The 19,869-nt window shown below is 38.6% G+C and overlaps 1 protein-coding gene and 1 pseudogene across 1 annotated transcript; one reads left to right on the forward strand and one right to left on the reverse strand.

Moving 5' to 3' along the window:
• Positions 1 to 1,147: 1,147 nt before the first annotated feature.
• On the forward strand, positions 1,148 to 15,421 carry LOC138831402 (vomeronasal type-2 receptor 116-like). Its single transcript, XM_070028503.1, has 8 exons — positions 1,148 to 1,317; positions 1,462 to 1,715; positions 4,382 to 4,517; positions 4,703 to 4,991; positions 8,483 to 9,283; positions 10,216 to 10,443; positions 13,195 to 13,318; positions 14,499 to 15,421. The coding sequence occupies exons 1-8, from the start codon at positions 1,148 to 1,150 to the stop codon at positions 15,419 to 15,421; spliced, it is 2,925 nt and encodes a 974-aa protein (XP_069884604.1).
• LOC138831408 (ATP synthase F(0) complex subunit B1, mitochondrial pseudogene) lies at positions 10,935 to 11,841 on the reverse strand (annotated as a pseudogene).
• Positions 15,422 to 19,869: the final 4,448 nt, after the last annotated feature.

Below are 19,869 nucleotides of genomic sequence, written 5' to 3' on the forward strand. Positions count from 1 at the left end.
TGGGACAAATTTCAAGAATGATATGCACCATTATTATTACACACAAACGTCATCCTTCCAGAGCAATGTATATTTTCACACAAATTTTGTCATTAATCCAAGGTAAAACACTATTTTCCAATAATACAAACTAAAGCAAGAAATGCTCACAAGCTAAGTTTTGTTTGTTGTTGCTTTTGTTGTTGTTGGAAGGTTTGTCTTTTTTGTGGTGGTCCTGGGGCTTGACCTCACAGCCTAGGCACTGTACCTGAGCCTCTCTATGTCAAGGCTAGCACTCTACCATGAACCACTTCCAGCTTTATTTATGTGGTACTGAGGAATAGAAAACAGAGTTTCACATGTGCTAGGAAAGCACTCTACCACTGAGCCACATTCCTAGGCTCTCCCTGAGCTTTTCTTGTTCAAAGGTAGAGCTCTACCACTGAAGCCATAGCTCCATTTCCAGCATTTTTTTTCCGGCTAATTGGAGGTAAGAAATCATTGAGTCCCCTGCCTGGGCTGCCATGAGTATGAAGGATGGCAGGGGTGAGCCACTTTCATTGGCCACAAAGGGTGCAGTACTGGGTTGTGTGCTGAGTGCGGAATGATGGGACAGGACAGTGTGCTGAGTGAGGGACCGGGTGGTACCCTTGGCCTGCCGGCATTTAACGAACTGAGGCCATGCCTGTCCTGTGCTCTTTTCCTGCACTCTCCTTGGTGATGCCTGTTCCGCACTCTCTTCTGCATGTGGCACCTTTGTTCGGGGCTCTGTATGTCTGTCTGTCTGCCGCCGCCCCGCTGTAGAGCCCTCATGCTCAAACTGCCCACATCCAAGTGCCCCAGATCCTCTCTCTGCAGGGCGACATCGACCTGAACCTGGGCCTCTTGCTGGAGCTGCTATTGCATCCGCCTGGAGCTGGCCTGGCCCCCGTGTCCCCTCTGTGCCCCATGGACCCGCACTTTTCACCCAGGTAGACACAGCCCGTGTAGCCTTTCTCTAAAAGAATGTGCGGTGTGCCTGCGTTGCGCTTGGATTCCATGGCCGTGCGGGTCGCTGTGGGGCTGGTGAGGGAGAACTGCATATGGTGCCACGTGGCCGCAGACTCACACACCATGTGCATGTGCACAGCGTGCAGTGAGAACAGTCAGCCCGAACCACAAAGTGCAGATGGATACGGTGCTAGCAGTGACCTTGTACCTGCACCTTCACCTTCTGAGCCACATGCCCGGACGAACACCAGCCTGGACGCACATGCAGGGGCCTCCAAGGAAACCTCCTGGAACCAACTGGCTGCGTTTGGCAGGCATGTGGAGACTGGATGCTGAATGGACCCTCGAGTGAGGCTCCCTGATGGCTTTGGTTGGCCTGCCACTGGCAGAGATCTTCCCCTTGCCATCACAGGGCCCAGTCGGCCTGAGCTCTTCAGAGGCAATCCTTTGTACGGTCCCAAATGGCTTTCATGCATTACTTTCTTGACACAGATGTTGGACCACACCTATCAAAGACAACTTTGTCGCTGGGGACGCTCCATCTGCGGCCTTGGTGAAAATCCATAGTCCCTCGGGAGAGGAAGGGAAAGCCGAAAACATGTTTTCCAACTCTTGTTTTCATCCTGAACACAAGGCCGCAGACATGGAGCTCAGGGAAAGATTTACACATTCCTCCTGGGGTTTCACGAGAGGGTTCAAGGAAAGGAGCATCTCTGCCAACAAAGACACGAAGCGCCTGTACAGAGGCATATGGATATACATACCTGACACTGTGGGACTCCTTTCCAGAGAGAATTTCACCTTGGCAGGTGCTTCAGGGATGAGCTCTTTGATGTTCACGCTCATTTTTCTCCAGCTTCCGCTGCTTGTCTGGTCCTGGGCTGGCACTGGCTGCTTGTCTCCTATGAAGCAACTGAGCACACATGGATGGAGATGTGATGATTGCTGGGTTTTTCCCTCTCTACACTTTGGGAACAGATCACAGTAAAAGTGATGCTTCCAGGCAACAAGAAAACAAGCCGTAAGTAACTCATCTTTTTATTTTCATTAGCTTTTTTTTTTGTTCTCAGCATAGACAATAGCTGAGAGAACTCTAGTGAACAGATGAATGAATGTTCTGTGTTTTCTATACCCTGACCTCCCATTCTCATTAGTCCAGAAATAGCTTACTTTTATCTTGCATCTACTCTGGAGAAATTTTCTGCCTGTTAGTAGGAGAGGACTTGGTTTTCTTTCTTTCTGGGACTGTGACCCCTTCACTTTGTTCCAGAATCCCTGCATTTCCTCCATCCCAGCTGTCCTTGGCAAAGGTGGAAGGCATGTTTTAGCAAACAACCTCTGTCAGTGGCACAAGGTCTGTACTAAAAGGCAGCTGACACATTTCCTTCCAAATAGACCAGTGTTTGAAAAAACTTATTTGCTATCACTTATATTTTGAGGCCATTGATTAAAAACATCTTATTGTAGACTGGTGGCACTTGACTCTAATCTTAACTACTCAGGAAGCTGGTATCTGAGGATCGAGACTTGTAGAAAACCTGGGCATAAAAAAAAAAAATTGTGAGAGCTTTATCTCCAATTAACCACCTAAACCTGGAAGGAAATCTGTAGGTCAAGTGGCAGAATGCTGGCTTTGAGAAACTCAAGGACAGTATGTAGGCTCTGACATCACACACCAACACACACACTCAACTTATACTCTCTCTTTTACTGTAGACAAGTAGTTAATGTTACAAACTAGGCACTGTTATTATTTTGTTGTCAGATATGCTCCAAAATCCAAACATAAACAGGCATTATAAAAGATCCCTTACGAGATAATTTTATCTGCCCATCATGAGTTCTGGTTTACTTGTGCATATTCTATCCTTGGTTTTGGTCTGTACCTGATGGTCTCAGTAATAAATGGCTATAGAGAAGAAAAGAAAAGCAAAATTTCTATACTGAAATTCAAAAAATTCTATCAGCATATTCCACACCTATTGCAAAACAGAATACCATTGCCTCTATCATTTTCATTCTTTTTCAAGTGCATGTATGCTAAGTGTACCCTGAGGTAGCTAGCTTCCCACAGTTGGGAGCCAAGGTGGGAGGGATGAAAATTATTGTCTTCCGTGCTATATAAGATATATATCTTTATCTTTTTATGTTACTGGTATGTTTGTTTATCATTTTTTTCTTTTGTGATGGTTTTGGGAACCCAGGTTGTGGACCCTGTCCCAGAACTTTTTTGCTAAAGACTGGTGTTCTATCACAAATACCACAGCTCCACATCTGGCACTTTTTGGTTGTTAAATGGGGATTATTAGTCACAGACATCACTGCCCAAGATGTGTTCAAAACATCATCCTCAGCTCTCGGAATCCTGAGTAGCGAGGACTCCAGGCATGTAACATCAGTGCCTATCTTAGCATATTTGACTTATTCCCCATATTTGACTTATCTGCCCATATTATAGTCATTTTCTCTTTTCATGAACATTTTTATACCTTGTCCCCCATCCTTTATCCTCTTCCATATCTCTCATTTCTTTTGTTATTTTCCAATTTATTTAGGTCCCTAGAATTACAGGTATGAGCGGATAATGTTTTGCTTTTTCCCCATGCTTGATTCGCCTTTTCTCTCAAGGCTGATGCTCTATCACTTGAGCCCACACCTTCACTTCTGGATTTATGTTGGTTAACTAGAGATAAGAGTGTAAATGTGCTTTACTGTCCCAGGTGTCTTTGACTCAGGATCTGTAGAGGTCAACATCCTGATCAGTTAGGGTTACAGGTAGGGGGCATTAATTACTAGAGATACTTCCATTTTTTTATTTTTATATACCATCACCAAAAACGCAATTGTTTTGGATTTAAAAATTTTTTATTTTGTGAATTATTACACACTATATTGTGAAGGGGTTCATTGCAACATTAAATACATGCACACAGTACTCTTGGAATAAATTTGCTTCCATGTTCATGTATATGCTACTAAAATTAAGCAATGACTTTAGGTAGAAATATACAAGAATGACCAATAGGACTCTAAGTTTTATATCGATGAATATATTTTAAAAGTCATCAATGAAATGAGAAGCCTCTCATGGCATTTGAGAAGAACTTTACCAAGACAGAAATAAACAATGAAAATATAAACTTATTCATCACCATAGAACCCTGTAAGGTAATAATATACAATCTCTTTCCTTACAATGTATTCTTCTTAAACTGGATGTTGCAGGTATTTAATTAACAAATTAGTTAAAATATCTGAAGTATCTACTTCTTAGTGTCTACCACAGGGAAAGCAACATTTAAATACCGTGTTTCCAGCATGTACCTCAAGTTCAGAACATATCTCTTGAGCTTTTATACCCGTAATATCATCATTACATAAACTAACTCAAAACATAATATTATTCACATAGGTGGAGCTCATTACTACAAGATAAGGGCAATAGAATATTTGGTATCTCTAAAAGCCTATTTCATATTTAATGGCAAAGAGGTTTTTGCTGTGGTGCATGTGGTAATGGAGAATAAACAAAATCTCTTTCAGCTTAAGTAAGTTTCTTAGTCTCATTCATGTCCTTATCTAATCCTTTATAAAAGCATGAGACACTACATAGACATTCCATTCCAATTGAAGGTAATAGTTTAAAATATGTATTGAAAGAGAAGCAATCATTTTATTCAGCAAAGTCATAAGGCTTGAAATACTCCTCTTAAATTTGATGCTCATTTCCCAGGTTTATCTTCAAGAACTACCAGTTTGTTTTGGCCTTGACTTTTGCGATTGAAGAGATCAACAAAAACCCTTATCTTTTACATAACTTGACTCTGGGGTTTGATATCTGTAATGTTGAATTTGAAGGTTGGAAAATACTTAAAAACCCCTTCATCACCCTCTTTGGAAAGGACAACATTCCAAACTACTCCTGTATGAGAGAGAGTAAGTCTATAGCAGTACTGACGGGACCATCAGGATTAACATCTGCACAAATTGGGACATTTCTGGACCTCTACAAGTTTCCACAGGTGAGGATGGGAAGAGTGGAGCAATATTTTTAAAATGTCTCATTTGGTGAATTTATGAACCTATCAATTTTTATATCAAAGGGTACGAATTCAAGGTAATGGGAAATATAGTCCCACGGTTCAGTAGAGATAATGGAAAAAATGTAGAGCAAAGAAATGTATTGTTAGAAGTTTTAAGCCTTATCAATTACTTTCTTTAAAAAATCAGGAAATGAAAAATGAATTTAAACTCTAAACATACATTGAGCTTGGGGTGGTGGCTTAAAACTGTAATCGTAGTTATATGGAGATTTAATTAACCAAAAAAAATCAGGAAGTAACTTGTGGTTCAAAATGTAGAGTGCTAGCCTTGAGACAAAAAGGCATGTAAGTTCATATGTTCCTAAGTTTATGTCCTTGCCTTAGCACACAACACACATACACACACACACACACACACACACACACACACACACACGAACGATCATGGTATGATGTTGAATGAAGTAAGTTAGCCTCAGAAAGAGAAAGGGAACATGTGTTCTCTTGTTTATGAAAGTTAACTCTAAAATATAAACATGAAATATAGACAACACATATATCCATTGCACATATACATGATTAAGCTATAAAGTATAGTACACATAGGGATGGCATTCCATTGTATAAACTCCCTGGTCAAAAGGAAAGGAAGGAGATTCAGATCGATGGCATAGCAGGGAGTGCAACTGCAAATAGTCAGAGTCCCTTAAAAACTACTGTGAATGCTAGGAGGCAAAAATGATGTGTGTTTCAAGATACAAGTGCATTGGCTGTAAAACTTTGAAGAAAGGCCCCTACAAAAGACATTGATGCACATAGCAGATGCAGCTGAAGTAAGGGTCTAGCCGCAAATGGATATAAAGAAGAAGTTGTCTTTTCAGATTAGCTTACTAAGCCAACGCCAGCTTTAAACAGTGGAGGAGGAAAGTGACCATTTACATTTGTAACTAAGGAAGTAGCTGAAGCCACCTGTAACTGCCTTCTTAGTCAGTCTGAGCAGGCAGACAAGAAGGGAAAGTCAAATCTGCAGCAGAATGGCTGATACTTGAGGAGTTTGGAAGATATCTGATGAGTCTCATCAACTCTGCAGGAGAGTAAATGAGTGACTCCATGAATGGCTAACTCCAGCCCTGGAGATGAGGATGGGAGGTGTAGAGGAAACTTTATTTTTTGCAAGCTAGTTTAACAATTACTGTATTTTAATTCAGTGCTTGTTTTTAAAAAAAACTTAAATAATAATATTGAAAGAGAATAAATTTTAAATGAGAAAATTAATACATTTTAAATAATAGTTAAATCAAATTTAGCTTAATTTTCTCCTTTATTGTATTATATAGATGTTTAATTTGCTTGAGTTTCTTAAGTAGATGTTCTGTCCTTCTGATTTTATTGACAAAAAATACATAAATTGCTGTAATATAGTTTATAATGTATGGTATTGTATGTATGACTTTATTCAGTAGAAGAAGCCAAAGCAGCATGGGTATTACTCAATCATCTTTGGTCCAGATCTAGACTACATTCAGATATGCAGATTTGTTTCATATCAAATTGTTATGAAACAGATTCAAATGACATTTTGTGTTAGAAGAGCACTTTTTAAAACAATCATCTTTTAAGGATAGATTCTGAAAATATCAACAAGGGAAGTAATCCCCATGTACACTTTTAAAATGGAAAATTGAAAAAAATATCCACACATAACGTATTAAGGAACAGTAAGGACTTCGAGAGGATGCCATGTGCTCCTGTGAGGAATAGCTCACCTGCACTAGGCGTCTGGTTTCTTTCAGAGGTAATGCATGTTGGAACAGTTGTCATGTGGAAGTGAGAAGACTGTGAAGAGAAGCACACACCATTACCTTGAGATAGGACAGAAGGGATCACATATAATAAGGATCAGGCCCAGCATGGTGCTTGGAAAGAGAAGTCAGGAATTTTGAGGTTGAACGAGATCAATTCAAGGAAGGATTTTTCACAGTTCCTTTTGTAGACTTTAGAACTGAGACATTCAGACAATACCTGTCTCTTACCAGATGTATTGAAAATGGGCCACTTAACAAAACTTTCAGAGCTGTAATGGGATTTCATTTTACAGTAATCTTTAATATGGCTTACTTTAAGACAGTGAGTTATTAAGATAAAGTTGTGTGTTTTCATATAACTGACATAACGAAAATCATTTTCAGTAATTAAAGATATCTATTAATTTAAGAGCCTATTGTAATAGTAGTCTTGACTTTATGACAGGAAAAAAACCATGTTGCAATTTAGACATTTTGTTAGTTCCTTAATCCTCAGTAATTATTAGCATATGATTTTATATTTCCTCCGAGGACTATAGTTGTATGTATTAACTGTGTATGTATGTTCACATGAACATGAAAGATGCACCCAATAGAAAAAATACAAAAGAGGATTCCATTATTGATGTAAGAATCCTTTTTAAATGTAGATAATGCAGATGTTCTTAGCACCTTATTCTAGTATGTCTAATTAAAATGTATACATGTAAATTAGTGTAAGGATAAATTATGTAATCAAGTTACTTTTAAACAGATTTTATTAAGTTTTTGTTCTAAACCTAAACTTTATTCAGTTTGTATATACTTTAATTCTAATTACCCCATTGTGATGTGTATTTATATACAGTGTGCAGAAATGCTTATGAAGTTCTTATTTCATTGTAGATTATGTATGATGGCATTGCTTAAGAATAGCTTGCTTGTAAAAATTTAAAGGTGCAATGAGATGCTACTACTTTTTGATTTTCAAGAAACAAAAATATTAACCTTTTCTTCCTGTGTAACACTTATTAAACAACTTTTTGTATTTAGTCATTTGCATCAAACTGCTGAACAAGATTAATTCTCATATTTAATTCAACTATTTTAAAAGACTATTTGGGGAGGGCTGGGTATACTTTTTTAGTTCTATTTACATCCCAAAGTAGAAAATATTAAATTTATATTTCCTAGAGCTATTAAAAATGTCCCTTTCTATATTGTAAAAACAGGACAGGAAAGAAAAGCATACATAAAATAACGTTTATACTATTCTGTATAAAATACACCCTAGTCAACTAACAGTATAAAAAATAAACACCAGAAAAATGAAGCGTAAATTATCTTAGAGGTATAAGTGTTAAGGGAATATTCAAAGGAGGAGAGAAATAGGTAGCACATAATTGGAAAACACGATGCAATATTCCATGTACATATGTAAAAATGGAACTAAGAAGATCAGGGAATGTGCAGGATTGTTATAGATGGGAAGAGCTGATGGAAATAATGACAAAGTTCAAGAGGAACTGTATGAGCAAATGGATATGTCATAAAATGTTAATAATTATTTTTTGAAATACTGAAAGAAAAACCTATCTTCCACTTACTTCAACTGATTACATGACCGAGATTGTGTTGCATAGAAATCTTCACATTCATGAAGGATCCAATTCTCATTCCCTTTAGCTTACTTTTGGACCTTTGGATCATGCCCTGAGTGATCATAAAAACTTTCCTGCTCTCTATCAGATGGCCTCAAAGGACACATCGATAGCCACTGCCATGGTCTCCTTACTGCTTCACTTCAGCTGGAACTGGATAGGCCTGTTAACTTTTCAAGATGAGAATGGCTTGTGGATTGTTCCTGAATTGAAAAAAGAGATGGTTAAGAACAGAATTTGCATAGCCTTTGAGATAACAATACCAAACTATACCCTGTCATTAAAATTCATGGCACTTTATACTGAGATTAATAAATCTTCAGCAAATGTCCTAATCATATATGGTGATAATGAATCCATACTATATTTGATGATGTGTGTTGAGGAATATTTCATAAAAGGAAAAGTTTGCATCATGAACTCACATTGGGCTTTAACCACAAGGAGGAGATATTTCATGCAAGGGTCATTCCATGTACCTCTCATTTTTTCACACCATCACCCAGATATTTTAGGTTTCTCAGATTTTGTCAAAGCAGTTAATCCTTCCAAGTACCCAGAAGACTTTTTCCTAGCGATACTGTGGTTTCTGTCTTTTAATTGCTCAGATTCAGAGTCTGACTGTGTAACATGGGAGAACTGTCCTCATGAAGCCTCCTTGGATTGGTTGCCTGAACACATTTTTGACACGACTATGTCTGGAGAAAGTTACCATATATACAATGCTGTGTATGTTGTGGCCCAGGCCCTCCATGAGATGCTTCTTCATCAAACAAAACTACAAACAATGGGAAATGGAAAGGGGACAGTAACTTCCCCTGCACAGGTAACATATTCTGCTTCTGGTGTCACATAGCATCAGAAAAGTCACTTCTTAGATGGTTTTCTTAGCATATGAAATTAAATATTTCAGGCATTTTTCCAAAACACAAGAAAATATACTTGTGTAAATGCCTGTGAGGTACATTAGACATGTGTTAATATGCTCTTCAGGAAAAGCAGGCTAGTAACAAAGAAAAAATTAATTCTATGTTCCATCAATTCTTTCAGTTATAAGTAGCTTCAAGATAAATATAGCTCAGGTTTTCAAAACTATCAATGCATTTTTCCCTATGAGTCCCTTCCACATTAGCAAAGAATAACCTGCTGAAAAAAATTATCTATATTTCATAGTTAATCTAGTTTCATTCTATTATAGGTAGTTATTATATAGCCAGCACAAACTATAGACATGCATAAAATTAGTGCTTCTGGCAAACTGAACTTAAAGATGTTTCATAACTCACCATTTACATGGAACTGAGCTCTCTTGAGGAGAGGCTTTCTATCATTGTGAATTCAGAAATATCACATTTATTCCTCCATATTGTCTTCTGATGTACTTCATTAGGTGTCTATGCTATTTTTAAATTCTGAACCAGAAAAAATGCAATCAGAAGCTTTTCTTTGTTTCTTTTTTCTTTTCACTTTTTTTTTTTTTTTTTTTTTTTTTTTGCGGGCCGTGGGCCTGAACTCTGGGCCTGGGCACTGTCCCTCAGCTCTTCAGCTCAAGGCTAGTGCTCTACCACTTGAGCCACAGCACCACTTCCAGCTTTTGCCATTTGTGTGGTTCTGAGGAATCGAACCCAGGACCTCATGCATGCAAGGGAAGCACTCTAAAACTGAGCCACCTTCCCACCCCCCAGAAGCTTTTCTTATATTAGGTTTTCTGTCCTAACTCCGGGATATACTTTGCCAAAAAATGATGTCTCTTTTTAGCTACATTATTATCTGAAGAATATCCAATTTCAAAATCCTGCTGGAGATCAAGTGATTTTGGAAGAGAAAAAGAAATTGGAGGCAGAGTATGACATTATAAACATTTGGAATTTTCCAGAAGGTATTGAACTTACGGTGAAATTAGGAAAGTTTTCTCCATACGCGCTACATGGTCATCAACTGTTTCTATCTGAAGATATGATAGAATGGGCCATAGGAACTACAGAGGTGGGTTAGATTTAATTGTAATTTTTTATGATTTAATATATAATATTTATTTTTTGGTTCTGAGATGTGAACCCATGGTTAGTCAACTTCCTTGCTAATTTAGGCTAATTAATTGGAAATGGGAATCTTGTGGTCTTTTTTGATAGTTTTGAACTGAGGTCTTCTAGATTTCAGTGTTGGAAATAGCTAAGATAACAGGGATGAGCCACTGATACCTGGCTTTAGTTATTTTAAGAACAATATTCAAAAGTATTAAGTATCCCATAACTTGCCAGTTAGAATTGTGAAACCTGAAAGATTGTTTCAATTGTCACTTTATTGGAATATGGTAAAATTAGTTACCAAATTAAACTGTAACTTGGTAAGAATCCTAAATTACAACAAATTTTAATTAAAGCAAACTGCTTTTTCAAAAGTGATCAATCAAATAACTAAACTCAAAAGGCAGAATAAAAATGAGAAATTTGACTGGCCAATAGTTAGTTCTCTAAATAAAATTGGAACTTTTCCTTTTTAAGAAAGGTAAACTGATTTCCACAGATAGTAATACAGAAAGATTTTGCACATAGACTAATTTCCATTCAGTTAACTTTTTTAGAGATTTCTGTTGGGAGATTCATTTACATAACTGGCTGTGCTTGAGCCTTCTTTGCAAGCATCTTTAGATCTGTGATACACTTGGCAATTGTCTCCTTTTCCTGCTGTGCAGAGATGCTCTGTATCACATGGTCCTCCACCCAGTTTATCATGTGTTCTTGCTCCTTTTGATGCATCATATTCTGCACAGAGATATGGTAGTCCAAGCGATTTTTTACCTCCTTGTATACTCTATGCAGCCGGTCCCGGTAAGTAACCTCCAAGGCCATAACAATGTTATTCCTTTGGACATCAAAAAGGTAGTGGCGTTTCTGAACCAGTGCCTGCTGTGACTTCTCTGTATTAATTGCTTCCTGGATTTGTTTGATAGAAGCCTGTTTCACCTCTTCTAGTTGGGCAATTTTTTGCTCATTGATTTTATCAATAAATTCTGCAAACGAGGCTCCATATTTTTAATAGCATAGATCATTAATCCTAGTAATGATATGCCAGAGAAGGTCTCTGGAGTAATCACATATATTTCTTTAGATAGAAAATACAAGAAGCCCATTTCCAAGCACATAAGGTCCTGTTACACCAGTTTTAGGATAAAGAAACTGGAAGAATTCCTCTGGAATTAGCCCCATACGTACTTTTCCTCCATATTCAGGAAGAGGTAGTAGAGGGGAAAAACTTGGCTGCGTAGTGTGAAAGATTCTTTTTGTCTGTAATACCCCCGGTCCTAGGAGGGCTGCGTTCTTCAGACAGGGAGCCGTGGCGCCTACGGCGGAGACTGCCACCCGAGACAACATGGTCAGCAAACGTCCCCACCACAGCCTAATTGTAATGTTTTTAAGAACACATAAGTAATCAAAGTTCACATAGAAATTTACTGCTGTAATGCTACCTACTCAGGTGATTGAGACATGACGACCATGATTTGAAGACAGTTCAAGTAGGAACTCCTGTGAGACTCTTATCTTCATTTAGTCACCAAAATAGCAAGTGTGGGTGCTAGTAGCTAATGCTATATACTCAGGAGATTGACATCCTCAGATATAAGATTGTGGTTCAGTTTAAAGTCTGATCTGGTGGAAAAATCTGTGAAACTCATCTCAATTGACCACCAAAGCTCAATTTATTCTGTGAATCAAATGGTAGAGTCCTAAACTTAAGCAAATAACACCCAAGATCAGTGCACATATCCTGAGTTGAAATCCCAGGATAAACATTAAAAAAGAAATGAAGAGCTCCTAATGTTGATTTACAATATTGTCATAACACACAAGTTGCATATTTCTAGCACTGTGACAAAGTATCCAAGCAAGCATTTTATGTGGCTGAAAGGTTAATTTTGCTCCCTTCTATGGAGGTTTCATTCAGTGGTTATTTGGCTTGCTACTTAGACATCTATGATGAGAAGCATCATTGAAAGAGTATATGTGAAAGGACTCTCCTTTCATGGCTATTGGAAAAATATGAAGAAAATATGGTGGGTATGAGATTCATAGAACCTTCTAAAAGTGTGGTCTCTGTATTATTTACATCATAGTGTTAATGCTTCAAAAACGGAATGCTCCTCTTTGCTGTTCACAATTTCACATATGAATAGAAGAAAACAATTCAGGAAGCTATAAAAGGCTGGCCAATAACATTTACTTTCCACTATTAATCTCTAATCTTTTAAAGGTCTCACACTTTTCAGTGTTTCAACAGTTTATGGATCAAGGCTATAGCATTGAAGACTTTTGTGATCATGTAACATGGAAACTATGACAGCATTAATTGTACTGGCTGAATTTATGTGCATAAAAATACTCTGCTTAGTAATCCTATTCTTCAGGCTACATGTGTCTCTGTGTTCCTGTCCTGTGTTCTGTCTTCTGGCTCATCTCCAGTCATCATGGCATCCCAATTCACTGTTCCATAGGTGCTGAATTGGTTTGTTGGTATTGTTTTTGTTCTCTCGTTCCTCGCTGGCCTGTTTCCTAACGATTTTTTAAGTATGTTTGGGGGCTGCAGACCTTTGTAATGACGGGCTACATACAGCCTGCTAACTGTTTAATAAAGACTACAAGATTCTGTTAAAATAGTCCAATTCTTTAAAAGAATGGACTTTTGGGGATGTTAAGTAAAACTCTGAAGAGTTACTGATACATATCAGATTTCCCTCAGCCTCCTCAGTCTGTCTGCAGTGAGAGTTGTGGTCCTGGATTCAGGAAATCTCCTCAGGAGGGAAAAGCTGCCTGTTGTTTTGATTGCATACCGTGCCCCGAAGATGACATTGCTAATGGGACAGGTCAGTTCATGGATAAGGGAGAAATTCATACTCTCTTCTAGAGTGCCTCAATCCATGCTACTCAATTCAAAAAGTCATGTATTGGGATTGCAGAATCAAATTCTTCCTTTCTTCATTTATCAATTTAATTGTAACAAGGATGATAAAGCTTGTTGGAAAAAACAAAAAAAAACAAAAAAACAAAACCTGGGTGCCGGTGGCTCACACCTGTAATCCTAGCTACTCAGGAGGCTGAGATCTGAGGATCCTGGTTCAAAGCCAGCCTCACAGGAAAGTCCATGAGACTCTTATCTCCAATAAACCACTAGAAAACCAGAAGTGGTGCTGTGGTCAAGCGCTCACCTTGAGATGAAGAGCTGAGGGACAGAGCCCAGGCCCTGAGTTCAAGCCCCACGACTGACCAAAAAAAAAAAAATAAAACACAACAAATCATTGGCTCTGAATTACATATAAGATTTGTTCCCACTCTTGTATGCATGTTTATTCAGCTACTCAGTAATATGTTTAACTGCTATCATATTGCATGCAAATCCTTGTTAAAGGTCTTCATATTCTTCAAAATTATCTTTAAAACACAAAGAAAATGCCAATTTGTGCATCTTTATTTCCTTATGTCCAGAACTGTTCTTGAAACAGAACAAGTGCTATGAGTTGAGTTTGAGGTAAGAACGAGGAACAAGTGTTGTGCATAGCATGATTTTTATAGCTTCAAAAAGTGATTTAATTCTTTGTTCTCCGTCACTTTACATAGGCATAGGAGAGACAAATATAAAACTTCAAGGAAGGGTCACGCTGCTATTATTTATATTGTGCAGAGACATAGAGCAAAGTGCAAGTTTACTATACATGGTATTGAATGTGGTATTTGAGTTGTGCCCTGAGGCTCAGGATTATTAGGCAGCAAGAAGAGTTACTGAAAACAATTTTGAAGATATTGGAAATGACAATAAATAATGTGTGATATTCACTACAAGTAAAAAAAAAACTTTCAATCTGACTTTAAAAATGTAGGAAAAAATGTGGAAACATATTAAAGACACAAAAAATAGTACTGAGCATGTCTGCTAATATTTAGTAAAATTTATCTTATCCTCGTATTAACAGATAATCTCCATTTAGGGATTTCCTGATTTCCTCTTAAATAGTGAAATGGTCTAATGAGACTTTGACTTCTCACCAGATATGGACCAGTGTCTAAAGTGTCCGGATCATCAGTATGCCAACACAGAGAGAAACCAGTGCCTCTTAAGAACTGCAACTTTCCTGGCTCATGGAGAACCCTTAGGAATGGCCTTGGCTTGCATGGCTCTTTCTTTATCTATACTCACAACAGTTGTTCTTGGGGTCTTTGTGAAACACAAGAACACTCCCATTGTCAAAGCTAATAATCAAGCTCTCAGCTACATCCTACTCATCTCCCTCATCTTCTGCTTCCTCTGTTCCTTGCTCTTCATTGGCCGTCCCAATACAGTCACCTGCATTCTACAGCAGACCACATTTGGAGTTGTGTTCACTGTAGCTGTTTCTACTGTCTTGGCCAAAACTGTAACTGTAGTTCTGGCCTTCAAGGTCACTTCTCCAAGGAGAAGGATGAGATGGCTGCTGCTATCCGGGGCTCCTAACTTCATCATCCCCATCTGCACCCTGATCCAGGTGACTCTTTGTGGAATCTGGCTGGGAACCTCTCCTCCCTTCGTGGACACAGATGCACACTCTGAACATGGCCACCTCATCATCCTGTGTAACAGGGGCTCCCTCACTGCTTTCTACCGGGTCCTGGGATATCTGGGCTTCCTGGCTTTGGTCAGCTTCACTTTGGCTTTCCTGGCCAGGAACCTGCCTGACACCTTCAATGAGGCCAAATTCCTGACCTTCAGCATGCTGGTGTTCTGGACTGTCTGGCTCATTTTTCTGCCTGTTTACCACAGTGCAAAAGGAATGGTCATGGTGGCTGTTGAGGTCTTCTCTATCTTGGCATCTAGTGCCGGGCTACTGGGATGCATCTTTGCCCCAAAATGCTATATCATCTTGTTAAGGCCAGATAGAAACCTTCTGCATGGCTTCAGGGACAAAACACATACTCAGAGAATTAAATTCTCTTAAGATAAAACATTTTTGTTCAGCTGCATTCCTTTTTCCATCATATATTAGTTTGTATTGTAGGTATCACTTCAAATAATAAGTGAATCTTACTCATTCTTCTACTAATGTTATAGACACAAATTGTAGCCAAAGACAGTTAAATTTGAGTTTTAATCTGTATAATTTTGTTTTTTCTATTTACTCTGCACATAGCCCACCATCTCCAGCAGAATGGTTCACCGTTTTCTTCTTCTTATTCTTCTTCTTCTTCTTTTTTTTTTTTTTTTTTTTTTTTGGCTTTCTTAATCATTTGCGTAGAATTACTTTTTTGATGCCAATCCTAAGGCTTGAAATTAATGCCTGTGTACGAACCCTGGGTTTTTTTGTTCATCACTAGGACTTTACCACTTGAGCCACAGCTTCACATTTGTTCCTTCTGTAGTTAAGTACAGATGAGATTCGCATGGACCATTCTGCCCAGGTTGGATTCAAACCTTGATTAGCTAGGAATATGGACATTTTTCTCCATTTTAAAGTACAATAACTTCCTGCATGCACATCACGATGCTGCTTAAACCTCAATGCAATTCTTTAACATTTTTCTCATAACAAAGTTCCAAGTTGTTATTTGCTCGTTAGAGTTTACTTTAACACTTATGTATTTCTGCTTTATGCAATATTCTTCAATATGTTTTGTTTCCATTCCCATTTATTCTCTCTTTTTTTATTCCATGTTCCTTCTTCCTTCTCTTTCCTGTCTGCTTTCTCCATGAGGGTTTGCAATTTCAACAATGTGTCTACAAAAATACACTTCAATTATATATAAAATGTATTGGAGGGCTGGGAAGATGGATCATTTTTAGAATGCTTGCCTTGCATGCATGAGCCCCTGGGTTCGATTCCTCCGCACCACATAATCAGAAAAGCCTGGAAGTGGCACTGTGGCTCAAGTGATAGTGCAATCACCTTGAGCTGTAGAACTGAGGGACAGCTCCCAGGCCCAGAATTTAGGCCCCACGACAAAATAATGTATTGGAATCACAGCTGAGCAAAATATAGTTTCCTAATATTTTGTTCATCCATGGCTACATATACTTTTCAACTTATCTTGTTTAATAACAGAAATATACACACCAAGTTATATACATTGGGTATAAGTACAATTTTATGTAATAAGTTGATGTTTTATCTCTTGATAAAAAGAAAATGCTACACTTCCCATCTTTAATTTGATACAAAATGCATTCATTATTTTAATCAAACTGATTTTTGGGGTTCTGTGCATGCTTAAACTATCAAATGATTGTTTAAGACATAAGGTCACATAAAACTAGTTCTGTCTGCACTCTTCTTTTATTCATTTCAAGTTTCTTCTGACGTTTCCATTTCTAAAGGCTGGAAATATATCACTGTATTGGCAATAAAAGCTGATTGTGTTTATATTAATTTTAAAAGGCATACTGCTTAGCACAAATTTCTAAATTGTTACTATTTTCATGAAGAGATGGCAACAATATTTCAGTTTCTATTGAAGATCAAATTTTATCTTTTATTGATTTCAATAACTAAATAAATATGGTTTTATTAATATCATTGAGTGAGACACTGGTTACCCATTCATAAGCAATAAATCAAACTCATCACCACTTACGAGTTCCCCAATATCCACTATGCATAAGCGAAATTTCGTATTGAATATAAGGAAATAGAGCAATTTATCAAGTCTGAGTTAGAAAACAAGTGATAGAATATGATCCTTAAGAAATTCTTACAATGTTGTGCAAATAGAGTCATTGTAGAGGTGAAGTTCTGGTGTTGCCATTGGTAATAATAAGGTACTAAAAACCATACAAGAAGACATTCAAAGGTATACACTACTAACTTGTGTGAGGGGACATAAGATGAGCAGGCCACTTAAAGTGGTAGCAAGTATCCCAGGGAAGTGCATATTATAAAATTTTATATTTGTATAGTGACTATTCCCTGACAGGGGAAAAGGTGTAAGTGGTCTGAATCCACTAACAATTCCATAGGGTGATGTTCCCACATATTTGAACACTTTTTTTCAGGTGAGGCACAAAACACAGTGAAACTCTGTTACCATTATGAGTAAATGATGTCACGTACTTGCACCTTATATTTTCTCCTGGAAGGATACACAAATCCATATTCTCATAGACAATTGAAAAAGGAATAGAAACAAAACACAACAACTGTTTTGTCTGCACAAAATTAAGGTCAAAAGCAATCCAAGCTATCCATACGTGTGATAAAAAACAAACAAACAAACAAACAAACAACAACAAAAAAAAAGCCTGGCACTGTTAAATGACACCTTTATTCATAGCTACTCGAGCTTGCAATTTGAGGATCATGGTTCAAAGCCAGCCCTGGCAAGACACTTAACTCCAATTAACCAACAAAGACCCAGAAATTGAGCTGTAGCTCAAAATGTAAGGGTACTCGCCTTGAACAGAAAAGAGTTCATAGGCAGTGCTTATGCCCTGAATTCAATCCCCACTACTGATAAAATAAATCTGCTGTTCAGATAGAGAACATACCATGTTTCCTAAAGTACACTGTTTACTAAAGGACAGTTGGTGGAAAAGAATAAAAATGTTCTGCCATAAGCCATCTATTTTTCAAGAAAAGACATGTGAATTTGAAGTGTGTTATCCTGAAAGGTTAGAGTATTTGAGGCAGTGACCATTTGTTGCTTGGTTCAGAGCAGAGCAACACGTGGTGCTAAACAACCTGATTGTGTGCCTTTATAAGACCTGCAAATCTTTAGCTTGGGGCTCTTCTCCTAGGCTCCCCTGTGTCAGAGAGTTGGACAAGACCCAAGCTGCAGCCCATTTAAATAAAACATCTGTAGAGTCTGACTCTCGGTGGTCTTCTTGTGAGGGGTCCTGCGACCTTGGCATAACATATTAGTGGGGGCTTGTCCAGGATCCAACCCAAGGACCCCGGAGACCTCAGACTCTAAAGGTAAAACAGCACTCTCTTTGTTAATTTGTCTTGTCCTGTCGTTTGTCTGTTTTACTTTCGTTTTTCCTTGTGAGAACGCCTGTTCCAATTCGTAAAGGGTTGTCCAAGTGGACATGCTTGTATGACAACACTGGAGGAACTGGGAGACATCCCAGATACTCTTGTGGGGCGTGGGTAACTCTGCCATGTGAAGCAGGATCCTTGGATCCCCACTGTGTGGAGCGGGAGTGGGGATCCTTGGAACCCCGCCATTTGAAGCCTTTATTGTAATTGCCAGGCCCGGGTGTATTTTGTTTGTACTGTTTATTAATTTTTTTTGGACTGTACGACTGACAGGACTGGAAACCATGGGCACCACTCCATCTAGCCCCCTAGACTTACAAAAAGAAACTAAGAAAGAGGAAAGGAAATTATACCCCCCAGTTTTTCAGGGAGATAACTTGGAAGAAGAAATGTTTCCTCCCCCATACTCCCCTTCCCAGGTTCCTTTTGCAGAAGCTGAGAATGAGCAAGAGGAGGAGGGAGCTATAGAACCCTCGGCAACTGCCCTTAAAGTTTCTGAGGAGCCAGTCACTTGAAAACGCCATGGTATTAACCCCCCTTCTAATGCAGCTATTTTTCCCTTACACACTAAAGGTCCTGTGGATGCAGATCGTCAATAGCAACTCCAATATTGGCCATTTTCTACCGGTGATCTATACAATTGGCACACCCAAAATGCCCCCTTTTCTGAGAAATCCCAGGATTTAATTCATTTGCTTGAAAGTATTCTCTTTACTCATCAGCCCACTTGGGATGATAGCAGTCAGCTTTTACAGGTCCTTTTTACCACCGAAGAGAGAGACTGTATCCAAGAGGTGGCCCATAAATGTATCCTTGGCCCCACAGGAGCGCACATAATGAATCCTGTCCTGATCGCTGCCTATTTTCCTGAAATCTGACCAACATGGCACTACAATATGGTTGAAGGTAGGGAGTGACTCCTCGTCTACCACCAGGATCTGTTGGCAGGTCTCAAGTCGGCAGCTCGCCGAACTACTAATATGGCCAAGGTTTTTGATGTAAGACAGGGAGGAAGTGAAAGTCTGGCAGCATATCTTGAGCAGCTCATGGAAGCTTTTAGTCAATATATCCCATATGATCTTGAGACCCAGGGGTTTGCTCAGATGATTATGTTTGCCTATATAAATCAAGCTGCACCAGATATAAAGAGAAAGTTGCAGGCTCTAGACAAACTTGGTGAAAAGTCTATTAGGGATCTAGTAGCCGTGGTGGAAAAGGTTTACAATAAGAGAGATACAGAGGAACAAAGACAGGAAAGGAAGGACCGAGAACGTGAAATTGAACATGAAAAGAGAGACCAGGCCAAAGAAAAGAGGCCAGACTTGTTGGACTTGCCACTATCACATGTTGAGCATACCTGGTGTAGGGAGCCGAGGCGAGACTCCGCCCACTCCCTTGCAGCTTTGAGGTAACCACCC

The sequence above is a fragment of the Dipodomys merriami genome, unplaced genomic scaffold (genome assembly GCF_024711535.1).
Source record: "Dipodomys merriami isolate MVZ:Mamm:240054 unplaced genomic scaffold, mDipMer1.0.p SCAF_195, whole genome shotgun sequence".
Lineage (NCBI taxonomy): Eukaryota > Metazoa > Chordata > Mammalia > Rodentia > Heteromyidae > Dipodomys > Dipodomys merriami.

Coding starts and splice junctions, on each gene's coding strand:
- LOC138831402 (XM_070028503.1), top strand. CDS start 1,148: ATGGATACGGTGCTAGCAGTGACCTTGTACCTGCACCTTCACCTTCTG. Junction 1,318..1,461: donor GATGCTGAATGGACCCTCGA/GTGAGGCTCCCT, acceptor TTCTTGACACAG/ATGTTGGACCACACCTATCA. Junction 4,992..8,482: donor ACCTCTACAAGTTTCCACAG/GTGAGGATGGGA, acceptor CATTCCCTTTAG/CTTACTTTTGGACCTTTGGA.